The sequence below is a fragment of the Danio aesculapii genome, chromosome 12, assembly GCF_903798145.1.
Source record: "Danio aesculapii chromosome 12, fDanAes4.1, whole genome shotgun sequence".
NCBI classification, from domain to species: Eukaryota; Metazoa; Chordata; class Actinopteri; order Cypriniformes; family Danionidae; genus Danio; species Danio aesculapii.
Window position 1 is genome coordinate 24,474,168 of NC_079446.1, and position 21,101 is coordinate 24,495,268.

The 21,101-nt window shown below is 37.0% G+C and overlaps 1 protein-coding gene across 1 annotated transcript in view; it reads left to right on the top strand.

Moving 5' to 3' along the window:
- snx29 (sorting nexin 29) overlaps positions 1 to 21,101 on the top strand; it is a 252,068-nt gene that overhangs the window by 28,192 nt on the left and 202,775 nt on the right. The window contains exons 12-13 of the mRNA XM_056468943.1: positions 7,869 to 7,932; positions 11,682 to 11,810. Of these exons, the coding sequence (XP_056324918.1) occupies positions 7,869 to 7,932; positions 11,682 to 11,810 (193 nt within the window). The remainder of the gene's footprint in view (positions 1 to 7,868; positions 7,933 to 11,681; positions 11,811 to 21,101) is intronic.

Genomic DNA, 21,101 nt, shown 5'->3' on the forward strand with positions numbered 1-21,101 from the left:
ATCCGTGACGTCACCCATAGGTTTCTGAACACTGCAAATGAAGCACAAGTAGGCGCGGCCAACCGTCGCCATTTTGTTCGCGCGTCATCGCACCCACGACGGGATACCAAACAAGGGCAAAGAGGCGGAGAGTGAGCGGAGCTACAGACACCTGCTGGCACTTTGCTTAGACCTGGCAGACAGACTTTACTTTGGGAGAAATGCTTAATACTTTATTACCTGCGACTCGTTTGTGTTCTGACCACATGTGCTTGGCTGTACACTATATCAATAAAGTGTTTAGACTTTTAAAAACACTGTTGTAATACATTGAGCCACTAAACATTGCTCTTATGACGTTTTTCTATAGGAGGAAAATGCGAATTACTTCCAAACACTTCAGATACAGTGTGTGTTAGTAAATGCAAGACTATTGATGAACTCCAGCATAACACTGTATGAAATCGCTTCAGATGACTGTTCTAGAGCCTACAGCTAATCAATCTGTCACATTCTGGAGTGCTTTACAGCTCTAAAGAAAAATATTAATGATAAATGATCTTAAATAAAACAATTACATTTATAGAGATGGTATATAACTATATAACTTTACTCACATGGGAAACGAGGCCACATGAATGGTTTGTGAGCACAATTAAGTGCACACAGCATCCCATATCATCTGATAATTGTAAGAAATAAGTCCAAAAGGAAGCTGACTGTGTAAAGCCACATAAAACAACACAAAAATACAATGAATATGCCGAGATCAGTGGCTAATCTGCCGGATTCAGCTGAGGTGAAGTGACGGCGACCAGCGAGACCTAGCTGTCACTCAAGTGGCCACGCCCTTAATTATGCAAACTTAATATAACCTTATATAAGGAAATGGATTAGTTCTAAAAAAATTCACCCCCCTCACAGTTGGCATGGAGGGTAATAATAGCTATATGAACCAAAATCGTTCTTTGTACCAGGCTGTAAACATCTTTTTTTCTGCTGTAAAGTTGGCCATTCTAACAGTGGGCTCAATTGAAATTTGCTCTATTATGGAGCCAGGACTAGCGGAATGAATTGCAGTTTCAGTTACTTCCGTATTGGCTTCCCGAGGGAGAGCGGGATGTTGCCGCTTGGTATCCACAGATAAAAATACATGTACTGTTTTGAACAATGTCTTTCTCTTATCTTTTTTGACCAAAATGACAGAATATCTGAAGGTTTGCCAATAGAAAAAACAAGAATATAAGCATACCTGCGTGTTTGTTGACATCATGAGTTTTATGCAGTGGTAATTGTATACTTTTAATAAGCCAGCATTTAGGTCACATTGATGAATGCTCATCATCACAAAGTAATCCTCACAATAACAGACAGGTGTGTAGACAGTAAATCGCTGGTTCATGAATGTCTCAGAAAGTTATACTTTCATTAATGAGCACTGTCATCAAAATAAACATTGCAGCTTTTTATCCGCTCAGACTTGTTTGCATGTGGGCTAATAAAGATTGCTGCACACTTGACTCACGGAAATCTTGTATATTTAAACCAATCAGAAGACGACTGAAGATCTTCTAAAGTGTTTCCAGAAAAAGTGTGGCATATGCATCAGACTTTTAGCCAAAGGTCTGTTGGCGGTGCCGTCTGAGACAACTGTCTGGTTATCTGGCTTTGGGGCTATTTACATATCGCTTCTTTAAAAAAAAAAAAAAAAAAACTTTTACTTTCAGCTTACTAATTTCAATGTGCTTTCGAGCTTAGAATCTTGTGGCGTCTGTCATTGCTAGGCCACCATTAGCTGTGCTTTTACATTGGACATGGAAAGCACTGAAAGCAGAAACCCATTCAATTCATATTTGCTTTCATTTAAGTGGTTTAAACCGCGCCAACCAGAACGCACCTCCGACAAGCTCACGCACACCGCAGTCAAAATCCAAAATAAAAATCCAAAACTTTTGCCAGTTGTCAGTTAATTAGTTAATTCATACTGAATGTACAGCATATCGTTATTATTATTTGGAGCTATGGTTAAGAATAGATCAATTAGCTGCTTTAACTGCATTGCTTTATTATTGCAGATTAGGCTCACATGCAAACTCTGTACCACGGCTGCTTGTGCTCATTTCTTCATCAATCCTGTCTTGATAAGATTTGGTTGGTGTAGCTGCTTGCAGTCCACCAATAACAAGACTGGGTCATTGGACCAATCATCACAGGTTAGCGTCATTTAAATGAGGGGTTTGGAAAAATAAACCTCTAAACAAATCATTTGGGAGTCGTTGGGATAATTAGGTAAAAGTAAATGAATATTATAAGACAATGAAAGTGTTTTTTGACGTTGCATACATATAAGTCTGTTGTTGAATGCTTGCAAATTCAAAATATGACCTTTAATAATCCATAATAGGGGCACTTTAATATAAAACAATGCAGATGTCCTGAGAGGAATTTGAACAGCTCCAAGTTCAGTCCCGAGTAGGGTTGACCCCATTGTGCTTTTGAGCAGACACTTAATCCCAGGTTACTCCAGAGGGAATCTCCATGCAGATAATACACCGTAAATAGCCTTTGATGAAAAGCCTGTGCTAAATGTGAATCAGTGCCAGGTGTCTCTGGCTGCTGTCGGTGAACCTTGCTTTCTGGGAAGGAAGTCAAAGCTTTGCCTGCTGTACTCGCTTCTGCCTGCTTCCTCTCAGGATTACAAACATATTTGGACCACCTAACCCTGGTGTGTTTCTCCTCTTCCAGATGAGGGGTTGTGGGAAAGGGCAAGAATTCTACGCCAGATCCCTCTCCAACATACATGCACATATACTTGTATAAATGGTTTACAGGCACAACCAAAGACATAATGTATTTTTTACTGTAAAAAAAGCTTATTAAATGGCCCTACGATGCATGGAAAGACTTGCAGATGCATGGAGACACTGCAGCGCTGCTAGAGATGGGTGTTTACAGGGGTTTGACCAATAAATATGAATTTGTAGTTAAATTGTTAGCGGTGCCAAAAAGCATTTCCCGTTGTTTACGTCCTCGCTACAACATGGCGTTAACACTAGAAACTCTGCCTGTAGTTGAATTTTAAAAAATAAAAATGCTTACAGGTTATGGCTCACAATCCACAGCTTCGTCGGTTGGAGGAGTTTTAACCGAATCCAGCACTGAACTGGGAGAGATTCTGGAAGTTCTCCTTTGTCAAATGCTAGAACTATATTTTTTATAATTCTCTGGAACATAATTAAAATTAAACTGTAAGCACTTCTCCCTTTGTGTCGTGTCCTTTGGAAGCCCAAAAACAGCAACAGAACAAGCTCTGTGGAAATGGCAGCATTTGAATTGCATTTCGCTTTCTCTGCTTTAACATTACAGCAACTCTTTCCACGCCCCTTCGCTGTGGAGGGTGTGTGCGCGAGGTGGAGCCTGGATGTATTTTTTTGTAGTCCCCAAATTCGTTCGCTGAAGACTTTACTAGGCTAACTCTGTAAAAGCCCTTTGCATTGAACTTTGAACTTTGTGAGTTTGTCTTTCATTCTGAGATGTTGTTTATGGTCACACAGCTACATTATACATCAACTAAAGTTTAAAATATGACATTGTAGTGGACCACCCCTTTGTGGTATTTAGGTGACGTTTACACTAGTGTTTTTTCATCTAAAAACTGCCTTGTAGAATGATAACACTTCTCCATATTGGTGTTTTTACTGCGTTTCATCTCTATCCATACTATACACTCAGTATTCAATAGTCCAGAGGACCAGCCAGAGAGAGATTGTAGATTGCCTTCATTTTCAAAAGTCTGCATTTCAGTCTGTCTATATTGAAACAAACCAGCAAACTAAAATGGGGTCTTTAGCACTTTCAAATCTCTCCATTTTCACGGGTTGAAGAGGATGTAGTGTGGATGCCTGGCGTAACCATAACACAATGTTTAAAGAACTCCTATTATGCATTAAAAAGGTCAAATTTTGATTTGGGGGTCTCCAACAACAGGTTGATAGGCATGCAAGGTCAATAAACACTTTCATTGTCTTATAATATGCATTTATTTTTACCTAACTATCCCAAGTACTCCTATATGCTTTGTTCAGCAATTAATTTGTTCTTAAACTCCTCCTTTGTGTGAGCCTAATCTGTGCTGATTGGTCCAAAGACCCAGTCTGTGATTGGTCGACTGGGTTCAGTGTGAGACAGAGAGAAACGCCCAACACGGTTATGAAGTAGCAGAGTATGTGAGAGCCCAATGCAGCAATGCAATAAAGCAATGCAGTTAAACACCAGCATATCAGTCTTTTCTTAACCCTAACCCCAAGTAATAACAACAACACACATTCAGTATTAATCCACACAGTGGCAAAAGTTGAACTATTTTGAAAATTGTCCGCGCTGTGCGTGTGAGGAACAGCTGATGGTGACCATAGCAAAGACAAACGGCAGAGGATCACGAGTTCAGAAGCGCATGTAAATCAGTAAAAGGAAGAAGCACAAGTCACGTTTTCAATGTGGTTTTGGATGCAATATGTGAACAGCCCCATAAAAATTTCATCTGAGAGATACAGTACAAGCACTGATCCATAATAGATACGGGATTACACGCTGCACAGAGCGATTACAAGTTACTACTCACTATTAAATACATATTTTGCAAACTACAGAAAACAAGGCAACAATTAATTACAATTACATGTAATGATGCAGAGGAAGAAGAAACTGGTCCCCATGAACTGTAACAGTCACTGACAAAGTCCCTGTCAAAGTCTGACAAAGTCCCATACATTTACAATAATCTCTGCTGCTCCTTACTTTAATAGCAAATCAGAAAAATGACAGTACAAACACAGCACTAGATTGGCTATACTGTGGTATTGTTGTGGAAATGAATTTTAACACTTTATTCCCCACAGCCGAATCTCCATCTGTCAATGATCTTCATCTTCTCTCATGATCAGTCCCGTGATCCTTTGCACTCCGCTAGTGTCTAAAGGGAAAAGCATTTTCACTTTTTACCTGATCCGGTACTACATATTTGCTGATGTACCGTATCGACATATATGCATTCAAGCAAAAGATTAAAACCCAACACCAATCATTTATTCGATTCTTGAGTTGACTGTTTCGTAAAGAATTAATAGTTTTAAACATGGTGCACTTTCAGATATGAATCTCAGCTGGAAGTTTTCATTCACTTAGGGCTGCCACACACTGCATGGAAGGACATTTAAAAAAAAATAAACATAATAGGGGCTCTTTTAAATAGGTGTTAATAAAACAATGTTTATAAAACAAAAATGCACCTAATAACGCTGTAAACAGCACCTAATAACCTAAAACAAATCTCTAAATGAAAGTTTGTTTATTGGAAAATTGGAAGAAATATTATCATATTTTTATAGAATAAAGCAAATAATATTTCACAAAAATGTATACCTAAAAAATAATAGTAACACCAGAAAACTACGAATTTTTTCAAATTTTGTTAGAAATATCGAATGGTTAGTTCTGAAATGTTATGGTTATTGGCACTGGTACTGCTGTACTGCCCATGAACATTTTTGCCCATAACTCTATATTTAATGATAAAGGGGGATTTTCCCCAGCAGAATATTTAACGACACCGTTTCATTCAATAAACAAAGAGATTTATTTGCATATTTTACATATTATTTACATTTTACTAAATTTGTTTGGTTTTTAAAATAGTTTCATTTTGGAGTGTATATATATATTTTTTTTATAATTATTTTTTTCGGGGTTTTTCACCTTTATTTGATAGTACAGTAGAGAGTATTGACAGGAAAGCATGGGGAGCAGAGAAAGTGGAAGGATCGGCGTAGGACCACGAGGCGGAATCGAACTCGGGTCACCGTGAGCACCGGAGTGCATATGTTGATGCACTAACCACTACACCACTACACCACTGCCACCGGCTGACATTTTTAAGATTAATTTATTCCTCAAGGGTTGATGTTATATTTTGTTGAGAGTTTTTTTTTTCTCATTTGCAGGTGCCTTTTACCTTGGGATTGTTTCTTTAATTTACTTTATTTATTTGGGACCATTTTTGCATGCCTGCCTGTATTTTTTTATGAGGTAAAATCAGAATCAGAATCAGAATCAGAAAGAGCTTTATTGCCAGGTATGTTCACACATACTAGGAATTTGTTTTCGTGACAGAGCTTCTACAGTGCAACAGGATTACAGAGACAAGACAAAAAACAGATAATAAATATATTTAAAAAAAAATAATAGAAGTAAGTAGTGAGTGCAAATATACAGATTGACAAGTGTATGTACATGTTTATTACTATATACAATGTTATATGTGCAGCTGTTATGTGCAAATTGGCATGTAAAGTGTGTTGTTAAATAAGTGTATATGTGTATAAAAGTGTATAGCAGTAGTGATGTTGGTTCCGCAATTATTATCATCAAGTGTTCATGAGATGGATTGCCTGAGGGAAGAAACTGTTTCTGTGTCGGGCTGTTCTGGTGCGCAGTGCTCTGTAGCGTCGACCAGAAGGTAAAAGTTCAAAGAGGCAGTGTGCTGGGTGTGAGGGGTCCAGAGTGATTTTGGCAGCCCTTCTGCTCGCTCTGGATAAGTACAGTTCTTGGGGAGTAGGAAGGGTTGTACCAGTGATTCGCTCAGCAGTCCGAACTATTCGCCGTAGTCTTTGGAGATCGTATTTAGTAGCTGAGCTAAACCAGACAGTTTTTGATGTGCAGATGACTGATTCAATGATGGAGGTGTAGAACTGTTTCAGCAGCTCCTTTGGGAGGTTAAACTTCCTCAGCTGATGAAGAAAGTACAGCCTCTGTTGAGCTTTTTTGACAATTCACACTTTCAAAAAATTCACACTTTCAAAAAATAAACTTCTCAGGTCCTGAGTGTACCACTTGGCCAGCATTACTACAGTAACCACATCAAAAAAGCAGTTCATAAAACAAATGCAATCCTTTACTTGTCAGCGTTCATTCTGGAATTAGTTTTTGAAAGGGACATTGCACATAGGTTTACTGAAGCGGTTTCTGATTACGTCTTCGGATGCCAAATTGATCTCTAGTGGTCTGATAAGCTTCTTTTTTTTTAGGGAGACGGTAATTGAGCTACATCGCAGTTCAAAGATACCAGTGTTGTTCCTCTTCAAAAAATAACAAAGACATCTTTGACTTTCTTTTGCTGAAAGTGCTTTAAGCTTGTTAAATGTGAATCAGGCCAGCCAGGTTTATATAGATGGTTCCGCCCAAGCCTGCGGTTCCTCTGAGATTCATTAAATGATAATGTACTGATAGGAGTGTTCAGACTTTGTCTTTTGGAACCATGTTGTCGGGGTTATCTAGGTTATCCAGAGCCAGGTTATCCAGCTTTTCAGAGTGCAGTGACAACAAAGAAACTCACTCTCTGTCTCTCAGTTTCTCCCTCTCCTCCTCACTCGGCATGAAAGTCTGGATTTAGACTGTACCGAGTGTTGCCATTTCTTGTGTTTTGAAGTGCTTTAATAATGCTTCCCAGTTAGAGCTTTATGTTTCTCTCAGATTATTCCCAGACTAATGTGTTTTGAGACCAAATCTTCCAAGGCTTCCCTTACGGCTGTGTTATAAATGCCTTACCCTTTCACGTCACCTTCATTTTAAAGAAATTAATGTCTGGCTGGTATTTTAAGCCTCGCATAGTTCTCTTTATTAGTTCTGTGGTGCTACACAAATGAAAATGTCAGTGGTATAAAACAGTAACCCTTATTGAAGGAATGAAGATGAGTGTGGGACATGAAATCCCACAAAGATATTGAGTCATTGTTCGGAAGTCATGTTTTTTTTTCGTAGTTGACTGAGAAAAAAAGCCGTTGTTCATTTTGAGTAGGTTTTGATACCTTTATAACGTACATTTCTTTCCTCAGCTGAACTGCGGCAAGCCATTGTGGCCATGATGAACAGAAAAGATGAACTCACTGAGCAGAACACGTAAGAATTTCTTAATTACCTTACTTTACTAATGGCATTGCGGAAAGTAGGGCTGCACAATATATAGTTTTAGCATCAATATCATAATGTGATAAGTCAAGATCTGCAATTTTTGATTTGGGATTATAACTTATCATTTGCATGGGATTTGCAAGGATTCAGGCTTAAGAAAGTGTACCATTTGTAACGTTTTAGTGCAAAAACATGTCAGAAATTTACATTGAGGAATGAAATAATCCATCATTCATGTAATTTGAATCCTGACCCCCACATGAAAAATCATAATAAAATAATAATAATAATACAAATTTAATTGTAATTAATAAAACAAATAAACAAACAGATAAAAAATAAGATTTATAAGGCAGATTACATTTCTTTTGTCCAGGCTGAGTCCAACATACAAACTTTTAGTCTTAGAGACTCAGAGGTTCCTAGATAATCAATGAAAGGATCCCACGTCTGATAAAAGTCTGATAAAATAGAAATGGTTTGTTCTTCATAGCTGTGGAGAAAGCCTCAAGTGGGATGTTGCAAACAGCAGGCAGCCATTGTTTTACACTGGGGGTCTCTTCATTAATTCACTTTACAAGGATACATTTCAAAGTAAACCAAAATATGTAGAAGGTCTCTGTTCCAAACATTATAGGGTATATCATCATTGAGACCCAGTAAGCAAGTCCTTGCTCCCAATCAAAATGTATTTTTAAAGATGGAGTTGAGCTGCAGCATATTCAAGTCCCAAAACTGTTGTATAAGAGGACTATTCCACATACAATGATAGAAAGATCCAATATCCGATTTACATTTGACACAGCTCAGACAGACCTGGATTCATTTTATGTCCAACCTTAGGTGTAATAAACAGTCTATGTAAAATTGTAAATGGTCTTTCCCAAGCAGAATTTGAGGCTAACACAACAAGAGGGTTGCTACATGGATCCAGCCAGGATTTATTCACAATTACACTACCCAGATCAGCTTCACATTTACACTTAAGTGGGTCAAGGTTATCAGTTTTAAAATTACAAAGTGTGATATAGACACGTTTTAACACTTGACCTGCTTATCAATGGCTAGAAGTGATTCAGATGGGGAAATGCCAAACCCCCATTCAGATGTTATTTAAAATGAAACTATTTAGATGGTGCTATGTGTCGCGGCAGAAACATGAAGTGTCCCGAATCGTGGCTGGGCGCCGCGGACAGCCGCCGACTTGATGCACCGTTGTGTGTACCCTGATAGAAACCTATGTTTAGAATTCTAAAATGCATGGCCACGCAGAGCGATGCTTCTGGTGTGCGACCTGCAGGCAAGTTCATTATTTTATTTCCAATGGAGAGACGCGTACGTGAGGCAACGTGCTCGCACTTTCCAGCTGCACCTAGTTAAGATCACAGGGAGCTTCTGTGACCACAAGAAATGCAAATGGCTTAAGTTAGACGCCATGAAACTTACCTAAAGTTACAAACAATAATTCCGATTAGTGTTCCTTTAGTGATATTGCGTTGACTCACACGCTGATAATGGCGCACCTGAAACAACAAACTGAGGATATGGTGGTGCGCGCCTGTCAATTAATATTCATCGGCGGGGGGACTGCACTCCTACGTCAAGTTTCAGTCGCTCTGAAAACCGCTCTAATTGGTCCACCAATTTTATGTTGTCAAATTGAAAAAAAAGGACTGGGTGTGCTTATATCACCCCAATATGACGGTCTATACACTATTACTACACACATGTCTGTCCAAACAGCTTGAAAAGTAGATTTTTAACCATAAGTGCCCTTTAATACTTTCATAACGGCGCTCATGTTTCACCATCAGGCTTTAAAAAAAAAAAACACTAAAATAAAAACTGCTAAATTTCGCTATCTATAATCCATAATAGTAACTGATGTGTAGTAGTCCCACAACATTCTGTCACTCGTTGACACTCGAATAGTTTGAATGAATGAGGAATGAGCTTTTTACAATGTCTGCTATAATGTTAATATTGTTTTCTTGTGTTTAAATAGATGAATATGGCCACTGTGTAAATGCACAGTACAGTTATGAGCTTATTGCCACATTATATCGTTTTGAGAACATGATGGAGATATTCAAGTCATCTGGTGAAATTGTTTTCATATTGCAATATATATCACAGAATGACAAAATATCACAAAGTTAGATTTTTCTAATATCGTGCAGCCCTACTGGAAAGCCATTTTTCTTGTGTTTTTAATGATTTTTAGAAATTTGTTCAGTTTGTATTCAGGTTGTTTTTCAGTGATTGTTTTTTTTCCCGAAAAAGCAATTCATTTTAGCTTGTCTCAACTTGTCTTGCAACTAAATGTTCAACAACTAAAATAAAACAAGATTTTTTAAAAATCTCTAGAATAAAAAAAAATTAAGTAGCACAGTTGTTTCAAATGTTCATATTAGAATTTCATATTTTAGATTTGAATTATGTATGTATGTATGTATGTATGTACAGTTGCAATTAAAATTATTTCACCCCCTTTTAATTTTTTTGTTCTTTTTTAAATATTTCCCAAATGATGTTTAACAGAGAAAGGAAATTTTCACAGTATGTCTGATAATATTTTTTCTTCTGGAGAAAGTCTTACTTGCTTTATTTTGGCTATAATAAAAGCAGTTTTTAATTATTTAAAAACCATTTTAAGGTCAAAATTATTAGCCCCTTTAAGCTATATTTTTTCGATAGTCTACAGAGCAAACCATCGTTATACAATAACTTGCCTAATGACCCTGTCCTGCCTAGTTAACCTTATTAACTTAGTTAAGCCTTTAAATGTCACTTTAAGCTGTATAGAAGTGTAAAATAAAGTTTAAAATAAATCATTTATTAGAAATGAGTTATTAAAACTATTATGTTTAGAAAATTGTTGAAGAAATCATCTCTCCGTTAAAAAGAAATTGAGGAAAAAAATAAACAGGGGGCTTATAATTCAGGTGGCTGAATAATTCTGAGTGCAACTGTATGTATGTATGTATGTATGTATGTATGTATGTATGTATGTATGTGTATGTATATATATATATATATATATATATATATATATATATATATATATATATATATATATATATATATATATATATATACAATTGAAGTCCAAATGTATTGCGCTCCTGTGAAATTTTTATTCTTTTTAAAATATTTCCAAGTGATTGAAAAAGATAACAGGAAAAAACGAAAAACGAAATGGGAAATTTTTGAAGAAGAGTTCAAATTTCACAAGAGGGCTTAATGGATCGGTCTTCAACTTTGTTTATGTTCTGTGTATTAATGAAAGTTGTATAATTACAGTTACGCAATAGTCAAATTAATGCAATTTTGGTAAGCACCTTTTTTTTTAAGAAACATTAAATATTTAAACAGTAATGCAACTATACATCAAGTTTTGCAAGAATCGCAGACCACATAAATAACTGCCGAGACTGCTGAAGTTAAAGTGCCTTCTTTCACTGACTCTTTGCTGGAAAAAGAAATGACTTGATTGTTAGTGAGTGTCAGGCCTTATTTTGTAGCCTATTTGTGAAAATGTGCCCAGTCAATAATGTGCTGCTGGGAAATTATCTTGTGCACCGGTAGTTATTAAAGACAGCTAAGGAAAAGTGGGTCAGGTGTGTGTGTGTGTGTGTGTGTGTGTGTGTGTGTGTGTGTGTGTGTGTGTGTGTGTGTGTGTGTGTGTGTGTGTGTGTGTGTGTGTATCTTACTGTTGTTAAACTGCCTTGGCACAGGTCTCTGCGCGGTCTCCTGGATGGGGAGATGGAGCACTCTGCTGGACTCAGACAGGAGGTGGACGGCTTGAAGAAGAGACTGGCTGAGCTTGAAGAGAGACATGCAGCCAAAGTCCAAGCTCTCATGAGGTAATGCCACAAGATACTGACTTAAGCACATATATGCATAGACAAACTAACCCAACCTAAAGTCTAGGCCACACACCTTAGACTTAAAGGGTCATGAAACATTAAAACACATTTTTTGAGATGTTGACAGACATACTTATGTGCCACGCTGCTCCAAACACTATTAGGACACATATATTTAACTAACAAGTGGTAATTGGTTGTTTTTGCATTGTTTAGAGCAGGGATGTCCAAACTCTGTCCTGGAGGGTCGGTGTCCTGCAAAGTTTAGTTCCAACCCCAATCAGACACACCTGGGCTAGCTAATCAAGCTCTTACTAGGCATTCTAGAAACATCCTTGCAGGTGTGTTGAAGCAAGTTGGAGCTAAAATCTGCAGGACACCAGCCCTCCAGGGCCGAGTTTGGACACCCCTGGTTTAGAGCAAATTTGTTCAGTGTTATGACAATGAGGTCATTGTGTAAATTCCAGCGTGGTGATTGGCCGTCAGTTCCGGCCAGTACATAGTGGCATCATTGAGTTTTCACCATGCCTGTGCTGTTATTCATGAGAGAGTTGCTTTGACCAGCACACTCTCCTGTGAATGAGATGCAACTTCATTATTGTGCATGAGATAGCTTTGTCGCTTTTTAGCTGTTACGGTGTTCAGAGATGCACCTTCCAAGTTGTGTGGCCAACTGCAATTAAACCCGATAGAAGAACAACAATTGTTCAGAGATATAGGATGACAGTTTTCCAGCTTTAGGTTTGCCAAAGCAAAAGAGTTTTGTCGATCCAAGCACATTAGGACCAATTGACATTGATGGATTTTAGTTTTAAAACAGCGTTTTAGAATGCAAACAGTACACACTAGCATTTCATCTAGCATTTCTGAAAAGCTCTCCGTCCACACAACACAGTTAAAAATGCACATCACATGCACACACTCTGGCATGTGCTGAAAGCTGCTTCAGTGCGTTAGGCTGTCTGAGCTCCAGATTGAATTATTTCTCATTTAAATGTTCAATTTAGGGCCCTATCATACACCCAGCGCAATAAGAAGCCAGACGTGTTTGCCCCGACGTGTTGCTATTTTCAGACCAGCTCAATCTTAATAGCAACCTTAATTCCCGTTTTCCACCACGTTGTTTAAATAGTAAATCCATTAGCGCCATATTGTGGACTCATGGGTGTTCCGGTCTAGAAAAGAGGTGTGTTAAGGCATGTTGTTATTTTGAGGAACTAAAGTAGACTGTGCAATAGACCAACTGAAAGCAGGTCCAAAGTCCAGTGCAGAGCGCGTTAGTTGTTCACCTCGCTTACACATTGCTTAAAACACACAGTATGTATAGCAATACACAAATATCTTTACAACTGGAAAAGAATTGAAGGATTAAAATATTACAAAAATTATTATTTTCTACAAAAATATAAAAACCACTGCCTCCATGCCTTCTTCATCTAGGAGGGCTTTTTTTCCATTTTATTCAGGACAATTTGCTTTTGTATAATGTTGTTGTTATTATTATTATTACTTATTATATGCATATTTATATTTGTTTTATTAAAAACAAGCTTAGATTTGTCCATCTGTCAGGTTTTGGACCATATGGAGCATAGGATGTGTGTTTGTATATAACCACACTTTGTTATTATTGTTCATTTATTCATTTGGTGAAAATTAGAACTGAGTTTAGAAATAATTTTAAAGCAAATTTTTGCGCTTAACAAGCTAAATGAATTATGTAGGCTAAAGGATGTCTTTAGTGGAGTGTACAACACCGTTTCCTTATCCATGAAAGAGAGAAAGTGAAAGTAAAGGCCGATTGGAGGAGACTCATTGTTTATCCTCGCGCTAAACAGATGCTTTGTTTAACTGTTTTCTCACTAGTGACACATTCAGTTTTTACACTTACAAACTCCGTCATGTAAATAGCAAATGCGGCCATGGCGCGACACAACTGACTCTTAAAGGGAATGGGAGATGAGACTCTGATTAGTTTATTCTTAAAACACACCCATAACTCATTAAGAGAACGAGCTCAACCCTGTTAGACCATGTGCCGCGGCGCAGAGCGTATTTTTCCATCCTTAAAATAGCAAAAGTGGATTCAGACATGCCCTTAATGCTTTTGCGCCCTGCGATTTAGACTTTGTGCTTAGATCTTTAAGATAAAGCCCTTAGTGTTACCAAATTTATGTACCTTTTTTTTTTTTGCAGTTTTTGATTGAAATTTATTTATATATATATATATATATATATATATATATATATATATATATATATATATATATATATATATATATATATATATATTCAGGATTCTTTGATTAAAATGAATCAATAAAAAGTTATTTATTGAAAAAATATTTTTCTTTACATCACTCTTTACTTTGTATTATTGTAACATCTGTCACTTATTCTAGAATTTTTTTTTTATCAAAAAATTATAATTTCTAAAAAACTAAAGAACATGCCAGACATTAGCCCCTTTCACAAATACAGACCTTTCCAGAAAATTATAATTATATAATATAATAATATAATATAATATTTTTCCGGAAAGGTCTGTATGTGTGAACAGGCCTTTTTTGAAAATACCGGTAAATTCGTTCCGGCAATTTTCCGGAAAGAGAAGTTGTAACGTTACCTGTCTTTTTCCCTGCGCTATAGAAACGCAGAAGGAAGATTGCCAGAAAGAGCCCGTTCACGTCTAGAACGCGCTGACATAAGACGTCTACTTTAGCCAATCAGAACACACGCATTCACAAACTGTAAGCGAGGCTTAAGAAAATAAAAGCCTTTGAATATTTTTCCAGACACATTTAGCTGCTAGATGTTAGTTAGATACTGTTCCTTCTTAATGCTAACTGTGGAAAAAAGTTATCTATTAAATGCTTATGATAAGCCATTGTTTGTGTACCTTCAAGCTCTGACAAGTGTGCACGTAAAGCAGCCAGTGAGCACCAGCACACACACATATTATGTAAATCTCGACATGCGAAAGTGTTCCTCCATGTGTTTTCATCGAAGTTCACAATACTTATCCATCCACAGAGTTTGTTATGTTGTCAAGTGTTTACAAATACAAAGCCAGCCTTTTAGAGGTCATTACTGGTTAATGATGTCGGAATTTACCTGTATTTTGGAATGGATGTGTGAATGATCTTTTCCTGAAAAATTCCGTAACATCCTTGCCTGTGTGGACAGCGCTTCTTTGAATATACCGGTAAAGTTGTTCCAGAAATTTTCCGGATATTTACCAGTATTACTGTGTGAAAGGGGCTATTGTTATGGCGAAAAAAAAAATATGACCAATCACAAACGCTTCTGTTGAGCTTGATCGTTTGCAAATACACTAGTAAAAATCAACAAAGTGCACACACAGTGAATGTTAAAAATATATTTTGGAGCTTTTGTGAATAAATCGGGAGTTTTGTCAAGATATGTTTTGTCTGACTTGCCAGAATGCAGCGTTGCTAAGCCCATGATTTACCCACGGTTTCAGTTTTATAAAATCAGGATTCTTTGAATAAAAGGTTCAAAAGCGCTACATTTATTAAAAACAACTGATGTAACCTATCTGTCACACATTTTTAACAAAAGCTTTAAATACTTTCAAAAATGAGCTGTTGTTAATTAATTAATTAAACTTTTTGTATTGTTAAAGCACAATACATAAAATTAATTAAAACCCTTAGACTGATTAGATTGAATCAGTTGCTGTCCTTGAGTACTTCAATTAGTCTCTTTATAAGTATGAAGTCTTTACTGCTGTTCTGTTTTTTCACTCTTTCTAATACTTTATTCATGGCCATAGCAATCCTGTGGTGATTAATATCGCAAATGATTGATTTGGTTTTATAGGCTTAAGGCTTTTAACTCTTTATTGGTGATTTTTTTTATAAATACCTATAAAGTAAAATACGTAATAAAAAGTCTGTTGCTGAGACTACCAGACTAGCCAAGGAATATTTCCCCCTAGTGTATTTTCACTCAGGAGGAAAAGAAATAGCTTTTTTTGATTATAATAAAGCACTAAACACCAATTCCACTGAAAGTTTCTTTCTCAGAATGCTGACTTTGCTCCATCTGAACAAGCCAGACGTTGTGATTGTAGAAAGCATTATGACCAATCACAAACACTTATGAGCGCATTAGCCTGTCAGATGAGTTCTGAGCTCTCTGAATAGAGCCTTTGCAAATACATTAGTAAAAATCAACAAAGTGCACATGCACTGAATATTACTAATATTTTGGAGCTTTTGTGGATTTATCAGGAGCTTCTGCCAAGTAAGAAAGACTAGAATAAAAATAAGTGTTTCACTACTCATGATGCAGTGTTGCCAAGTCTGTGATTTTTATTTTATTTTTATTTTTATTTATTAATCTACAGGTAAAAGGTTTGACATTTTCCATCAGTTATATTAAGATGAAATGACTTAATCCAACCAAAAGTATATTCTACCCATGAAAAAGATGCTGATGATGCTGATGATGAAGCAGAGTAAACCGACTTTAGTGAGGTGCCGAGGCAAAAGAGGATCGACTGTGTTTCCTTTTTGTTCCCATGGTAACAGTTTGGCAGGGCTCTTCAGGATTGTTACTAAATAATAACTACTGTAAATATATACAAGTAATCTACGGAAGATTGTCCAGCGATTACAATTCAATTATATCATCTTCTGCTTGTAATGTTTATATTGAACTGAGATTCAATCACAATTCATTATCAACTACCTCTGGACCAGGACAAGCTATTAGATAACATTTCCATCAGAATTGCATTTACACTTGTCTTTTTATTGAGCAACATCCAGATATAGGTTACATATTAATGCCAAGTGTAAATGCAGCCAAATGGTCCTCCATTACACTCATTCCCCAGTCTCTTTTTAACACATTACTTATTCTATTTCTCCACCGTTATTGTCCTCAAGCAGATTTTGAACAATCATATGCATTCGGTTTATATGATTCACACCGTTCCCATAATGGGAATTTACTCTCAAGATCCAAAGGACCGTTGTGTGAAAGGAGTCAGAGATTCAATCCACCAAAGTACGTTAACTGAAGATAGTTAGCAGGTCTAGGGCAGAACGGCATCACACTCTTGTTGGAGTTTGTTGGCTGCTCTCTGCCGTGCAGTCACAAAACCACAGCAATTAAACTCATGTAAGTAGAAAGAATCCCTATTGGTTTAAAAAAAGATAAATGTATACAAACTCCACACATGCGACAATGGATGCATATCTTCTCCACAATTTAGGCGACAGGAGGCAGAGGTCAATCGTAACAGGTCATCCGTAATGTTATTTACATGGCACATAGTCATTCAGTCCTAGGAAGAGAAGCACATACACACACATGCAGCAGAAGTGTTGGTACTTCAAGGCTGACTTACACTTTACAGGCATGTTATCAGAATATTATAATAAACATACTCCAAATTGTGACTTCTGTAAGAATAGACTATAAAACATTTGAATAGAATGCATATTTTAAACAATATTAGAAAACACTTTTATTCAGAAAATATTTGAAGGGAAATGTTTAAGAAGGTCTCTCTTGGAAGAATTTTATTACTGACTAAACTCAAAGATCTTATATGAACTTTAATATGTATTGATATCATCTGTATTTTTTTTATATCATGCTTGTTTATTATGAAACTGTCATGTTTGTAAAATATGTATTGAACATTAATTTTCAATGCTCCCATGAATATTATAGCCAATGCGTGGCATTAAAAGATAAATAAATAAACAATAGACACATTTTCTTACAGCAGAATCACTTTACAGAATTTGTTACCTCTAACAACAGAATCATTGTAACAACTGTCCTGGTCACTAGCAATCCAGTCTACCTTAGGGGTCCCAATGACCTCTTAACCTGGCCTGATGATCCAGAGGACAGAAATAGCTTGGCGTGTAGAGAACAGTATAGAAACACATTACATTCCAGTTTTACTCACCTGGGAAGAGTCCCAGAGACAATTAATACTGAATTACATTACAATTACAATTTAGAGGTTAAATACTGATTTAAAAATATTAATAATCAAACTAAAAAGAATATACTATGGCCATACATCCTGGAGTGTTTATTTATCAGGACACCACTCCTTCAGAGGTGACAAAGGCGCAGGAGACTGCACCCTCTATACTATAGCGTTTATCTATAGCGTCATTAGCTTCTGAGGCCAGGGTGGTAGTGAGGTATATTGCTTCAGCAGCTTGCTTGGTCTTTTCACACCAAACACAAAGAGAACATTTACATCTCCTCACTCACTCTAAATTAATTGCATGGTGTTCCTCATTCATTCTCACAAATGTTTAATAATTGGGAGTCTAGACATGGATATAACTATTATCGCTGCTTTGTACCTGTTGTTGAAGTCTCAAAAATGCAGGAAAGCCAAATGCTGACATGTTTACGTTCATGGCACCATTCAGAGGCGCACAAAATTTTTACTCAGGAACTGATCATCTGTCTCAGGTGAGGGGCAGTTTTATATCTAGTAACAGTTTTGAGGTTGTCCATTTTGATTTAACAGGATGTTGAAAAAGGAGCGTCAGGTGAATTTTCCACAAAGTAAATTTTATTTTTAACTCTCACTAAATGCTAAATTGAGGTGGATTCTGCACATTCTCTGCAAACTGTTGTGCATTCACATCTTCTGGCTGAAATTCCCCTCTATTTGTGTGTTTGCATTGACTTTGTATGAGCTTAACTTATACCTATATAAATAATTTAGAGATTAAGTACTGACATAACAATATTAATAATCAAACCTTATAAAAACACCACGTCACTCACTCTGGTTTACTTGCAGGATATTTTTCATCTTATGCAAATGTTTTAACTTGTGATTGATTGAGGCAAATTCCACACGTTCACAGCAAATACAGCGGGGAAAATAAGTCTTGAACACGTCACCATTTTTCTCAAAAAGCATATTTTTAAAGATGCCATTGACTTGAAATTTTCCCTGGATGTTGGTAACAACCAAAAGAATTAATATACTTTATGTAAAAAAAAACAACAAATCTAACTACACTGTAAAATATGGCCATGATTTCAACTGTAAAAAAAAGTGTAAAAATACTACGGTAAAAATCCGAAACCTGGTGAACAGTATGTTTCCTTGATATATACAACGAATAACCGTAAATTGACTTTCCCAGAATTCCCTGGATGGCACATCACTTTTTATGCTTTTTGTTGACATTATAGATCTTTTTAGTCATTTCCCCATCACTTATGTACATTAGAGATTTATGTTACATCTAAAGACTGATTTATACTTCTGCGTCAAGCGCACGCGTATGCTACGGCGCAGCTTACGCGTGGACCATCGCCGTCGCTGGCGCGCACCTCTCAAAAAAGGTAATGCGTATGTGTAGCGCAAGCTCTGTGATTGGTCGGCTTGGTAGCACTGACGAGTGTGGGCGGAGGTGAAAGCCGCGCGAGCGTGATGCAGCGGGTGTTTACAAGTGTGGAGCCCCTTAAAGGAGCTCCGGATGGAGACTGCTGTTTTGGGTTTACCTTATGATTAAAGTTGTTGCACGTCCGCCGGTTCCGGCCTCAAAATGAGCGATTTGAGCCACTTGTACATTAAGGAAGTGCTCAGAAAAAACAAAACACCAGCAAGGAACTCGACACAGATAAACTTAGACACCTACTGTCAGCTAGCATTTCGGAAGTGTTATTGCAGAGCAACAGAAACAGCGCACAGAAGTATAAATGCACGCCTACGTGCAAGGCTTGCGCCGCAGGTCACGCCGATCACTTGAATTTCTTTATTGAGACATGTTGGTTAATCTGCAGTCAAACAGCGTCTTCGAGAAGTCCATGTGTCTGCAAAACCTATTGGAGGTCTGCAGTCTGCGAGTTTTATCACAAGTCTGAATTAAGACAAAGATGTCCTGTCTATATTGTCTTAGGAAGAGGGGAGATTGCTAAACAAAGCAGGCAAATTCAGTTTTAGAGTCAGCAGGGTAAATTGGCATATAGGTGTAGAAACTGGCCCAGCTACTGACCACACAAGTTAATCAACAAAATGGTTTCTGTAGCATGAAAGCATGACCCAAAGACAAAGGCAGTTGTTAGCATTTGCAGTACTCTGGCTTAGCCTGTAGTCAGAAAGGTAAATGTCCCTCATGGCTGGTCTGTTAATGAAATTATGTAATCAAAAACCAAAGAATATAACTTTTCAGTTATATGTAGATTATTGTTCATTTAAAACTAGATTATATAAATTTATATTCCCACATTGGTGATGAACAATGTTGATTTTATAACTGTGTGTATGGCACTGTGCATCTTCTATACACTGATACACTTTTCAGCTTGTGGGAAAAGATGTTTGGTATGAGTATTGGTTCATTATGTAACTTTCTCATCATCCCCTGCATATGGCTGTGTTAACAAGTCTATCTGTGTAACAAAAGATGTGTAGATGTTTTTAATTCAAAATACAGACATATTACCTCTATAAAGTAAAGAAATACGATAGTTTACTGTAAAAATGAGGAATTACTTTTACGGTTTGACCGTATTTTTTACGGTAAAATACTGGCAACCACAGCTGCCATTTACTTTAGTCCAACATCTACATTTCCAGGATGATGAAGATGAAATCAGGGTAGACATTTCAGCAAGACAGCGATCCAAAACTCTCAAGGAAACTCTCAAATGCTTTCAAAGAAAGAAAATCAAGCTGTAGAATGGCCCAGCCAATCCCCTGGCTTGACACCAATATAAAACATGCATATTAAAGATCAGATTTGGTAGACGAGACCCACAGAATCATCAAGATATTTACACTCTGTTGAAGTTTGAGAAAAACTCCCACCTGAGCAATTCATGTGACTTCATTCTCAATATGAGAGGTGTCTTGAATTTGCCATCACCAAAAAAAGCCTTTTATATGAAGTATTTTTGGGTAAGTTTGGGTTTTTACCAATCCCATGTCAACAGCTCCTTTAGAATGTAGATAATTAGATTAATCCCTTGAAAAAGATCACGTTCAATACTTATTTTTCCCGCTTAATGTCACGCATTCTACGTCCGTGCACTGATAATTTGTCTCTGTTCACAGGTTTGGTGTGAAACCAGTATTAGGGTTATTACCAATGCTAAAACCCACAGCCTCCACTCGATTTTAGTGTGCCATTTGAGGCCAGGGTAGTGAGGTTTACCTGCATGGCTTACATACTCTCTGGCCTTCATTACACAACAGCAAATTGATCATTACTGCTTTAAGCAAGTTTTCCTATAACAAAAGTCTTTCTCATCGCTTCCTGT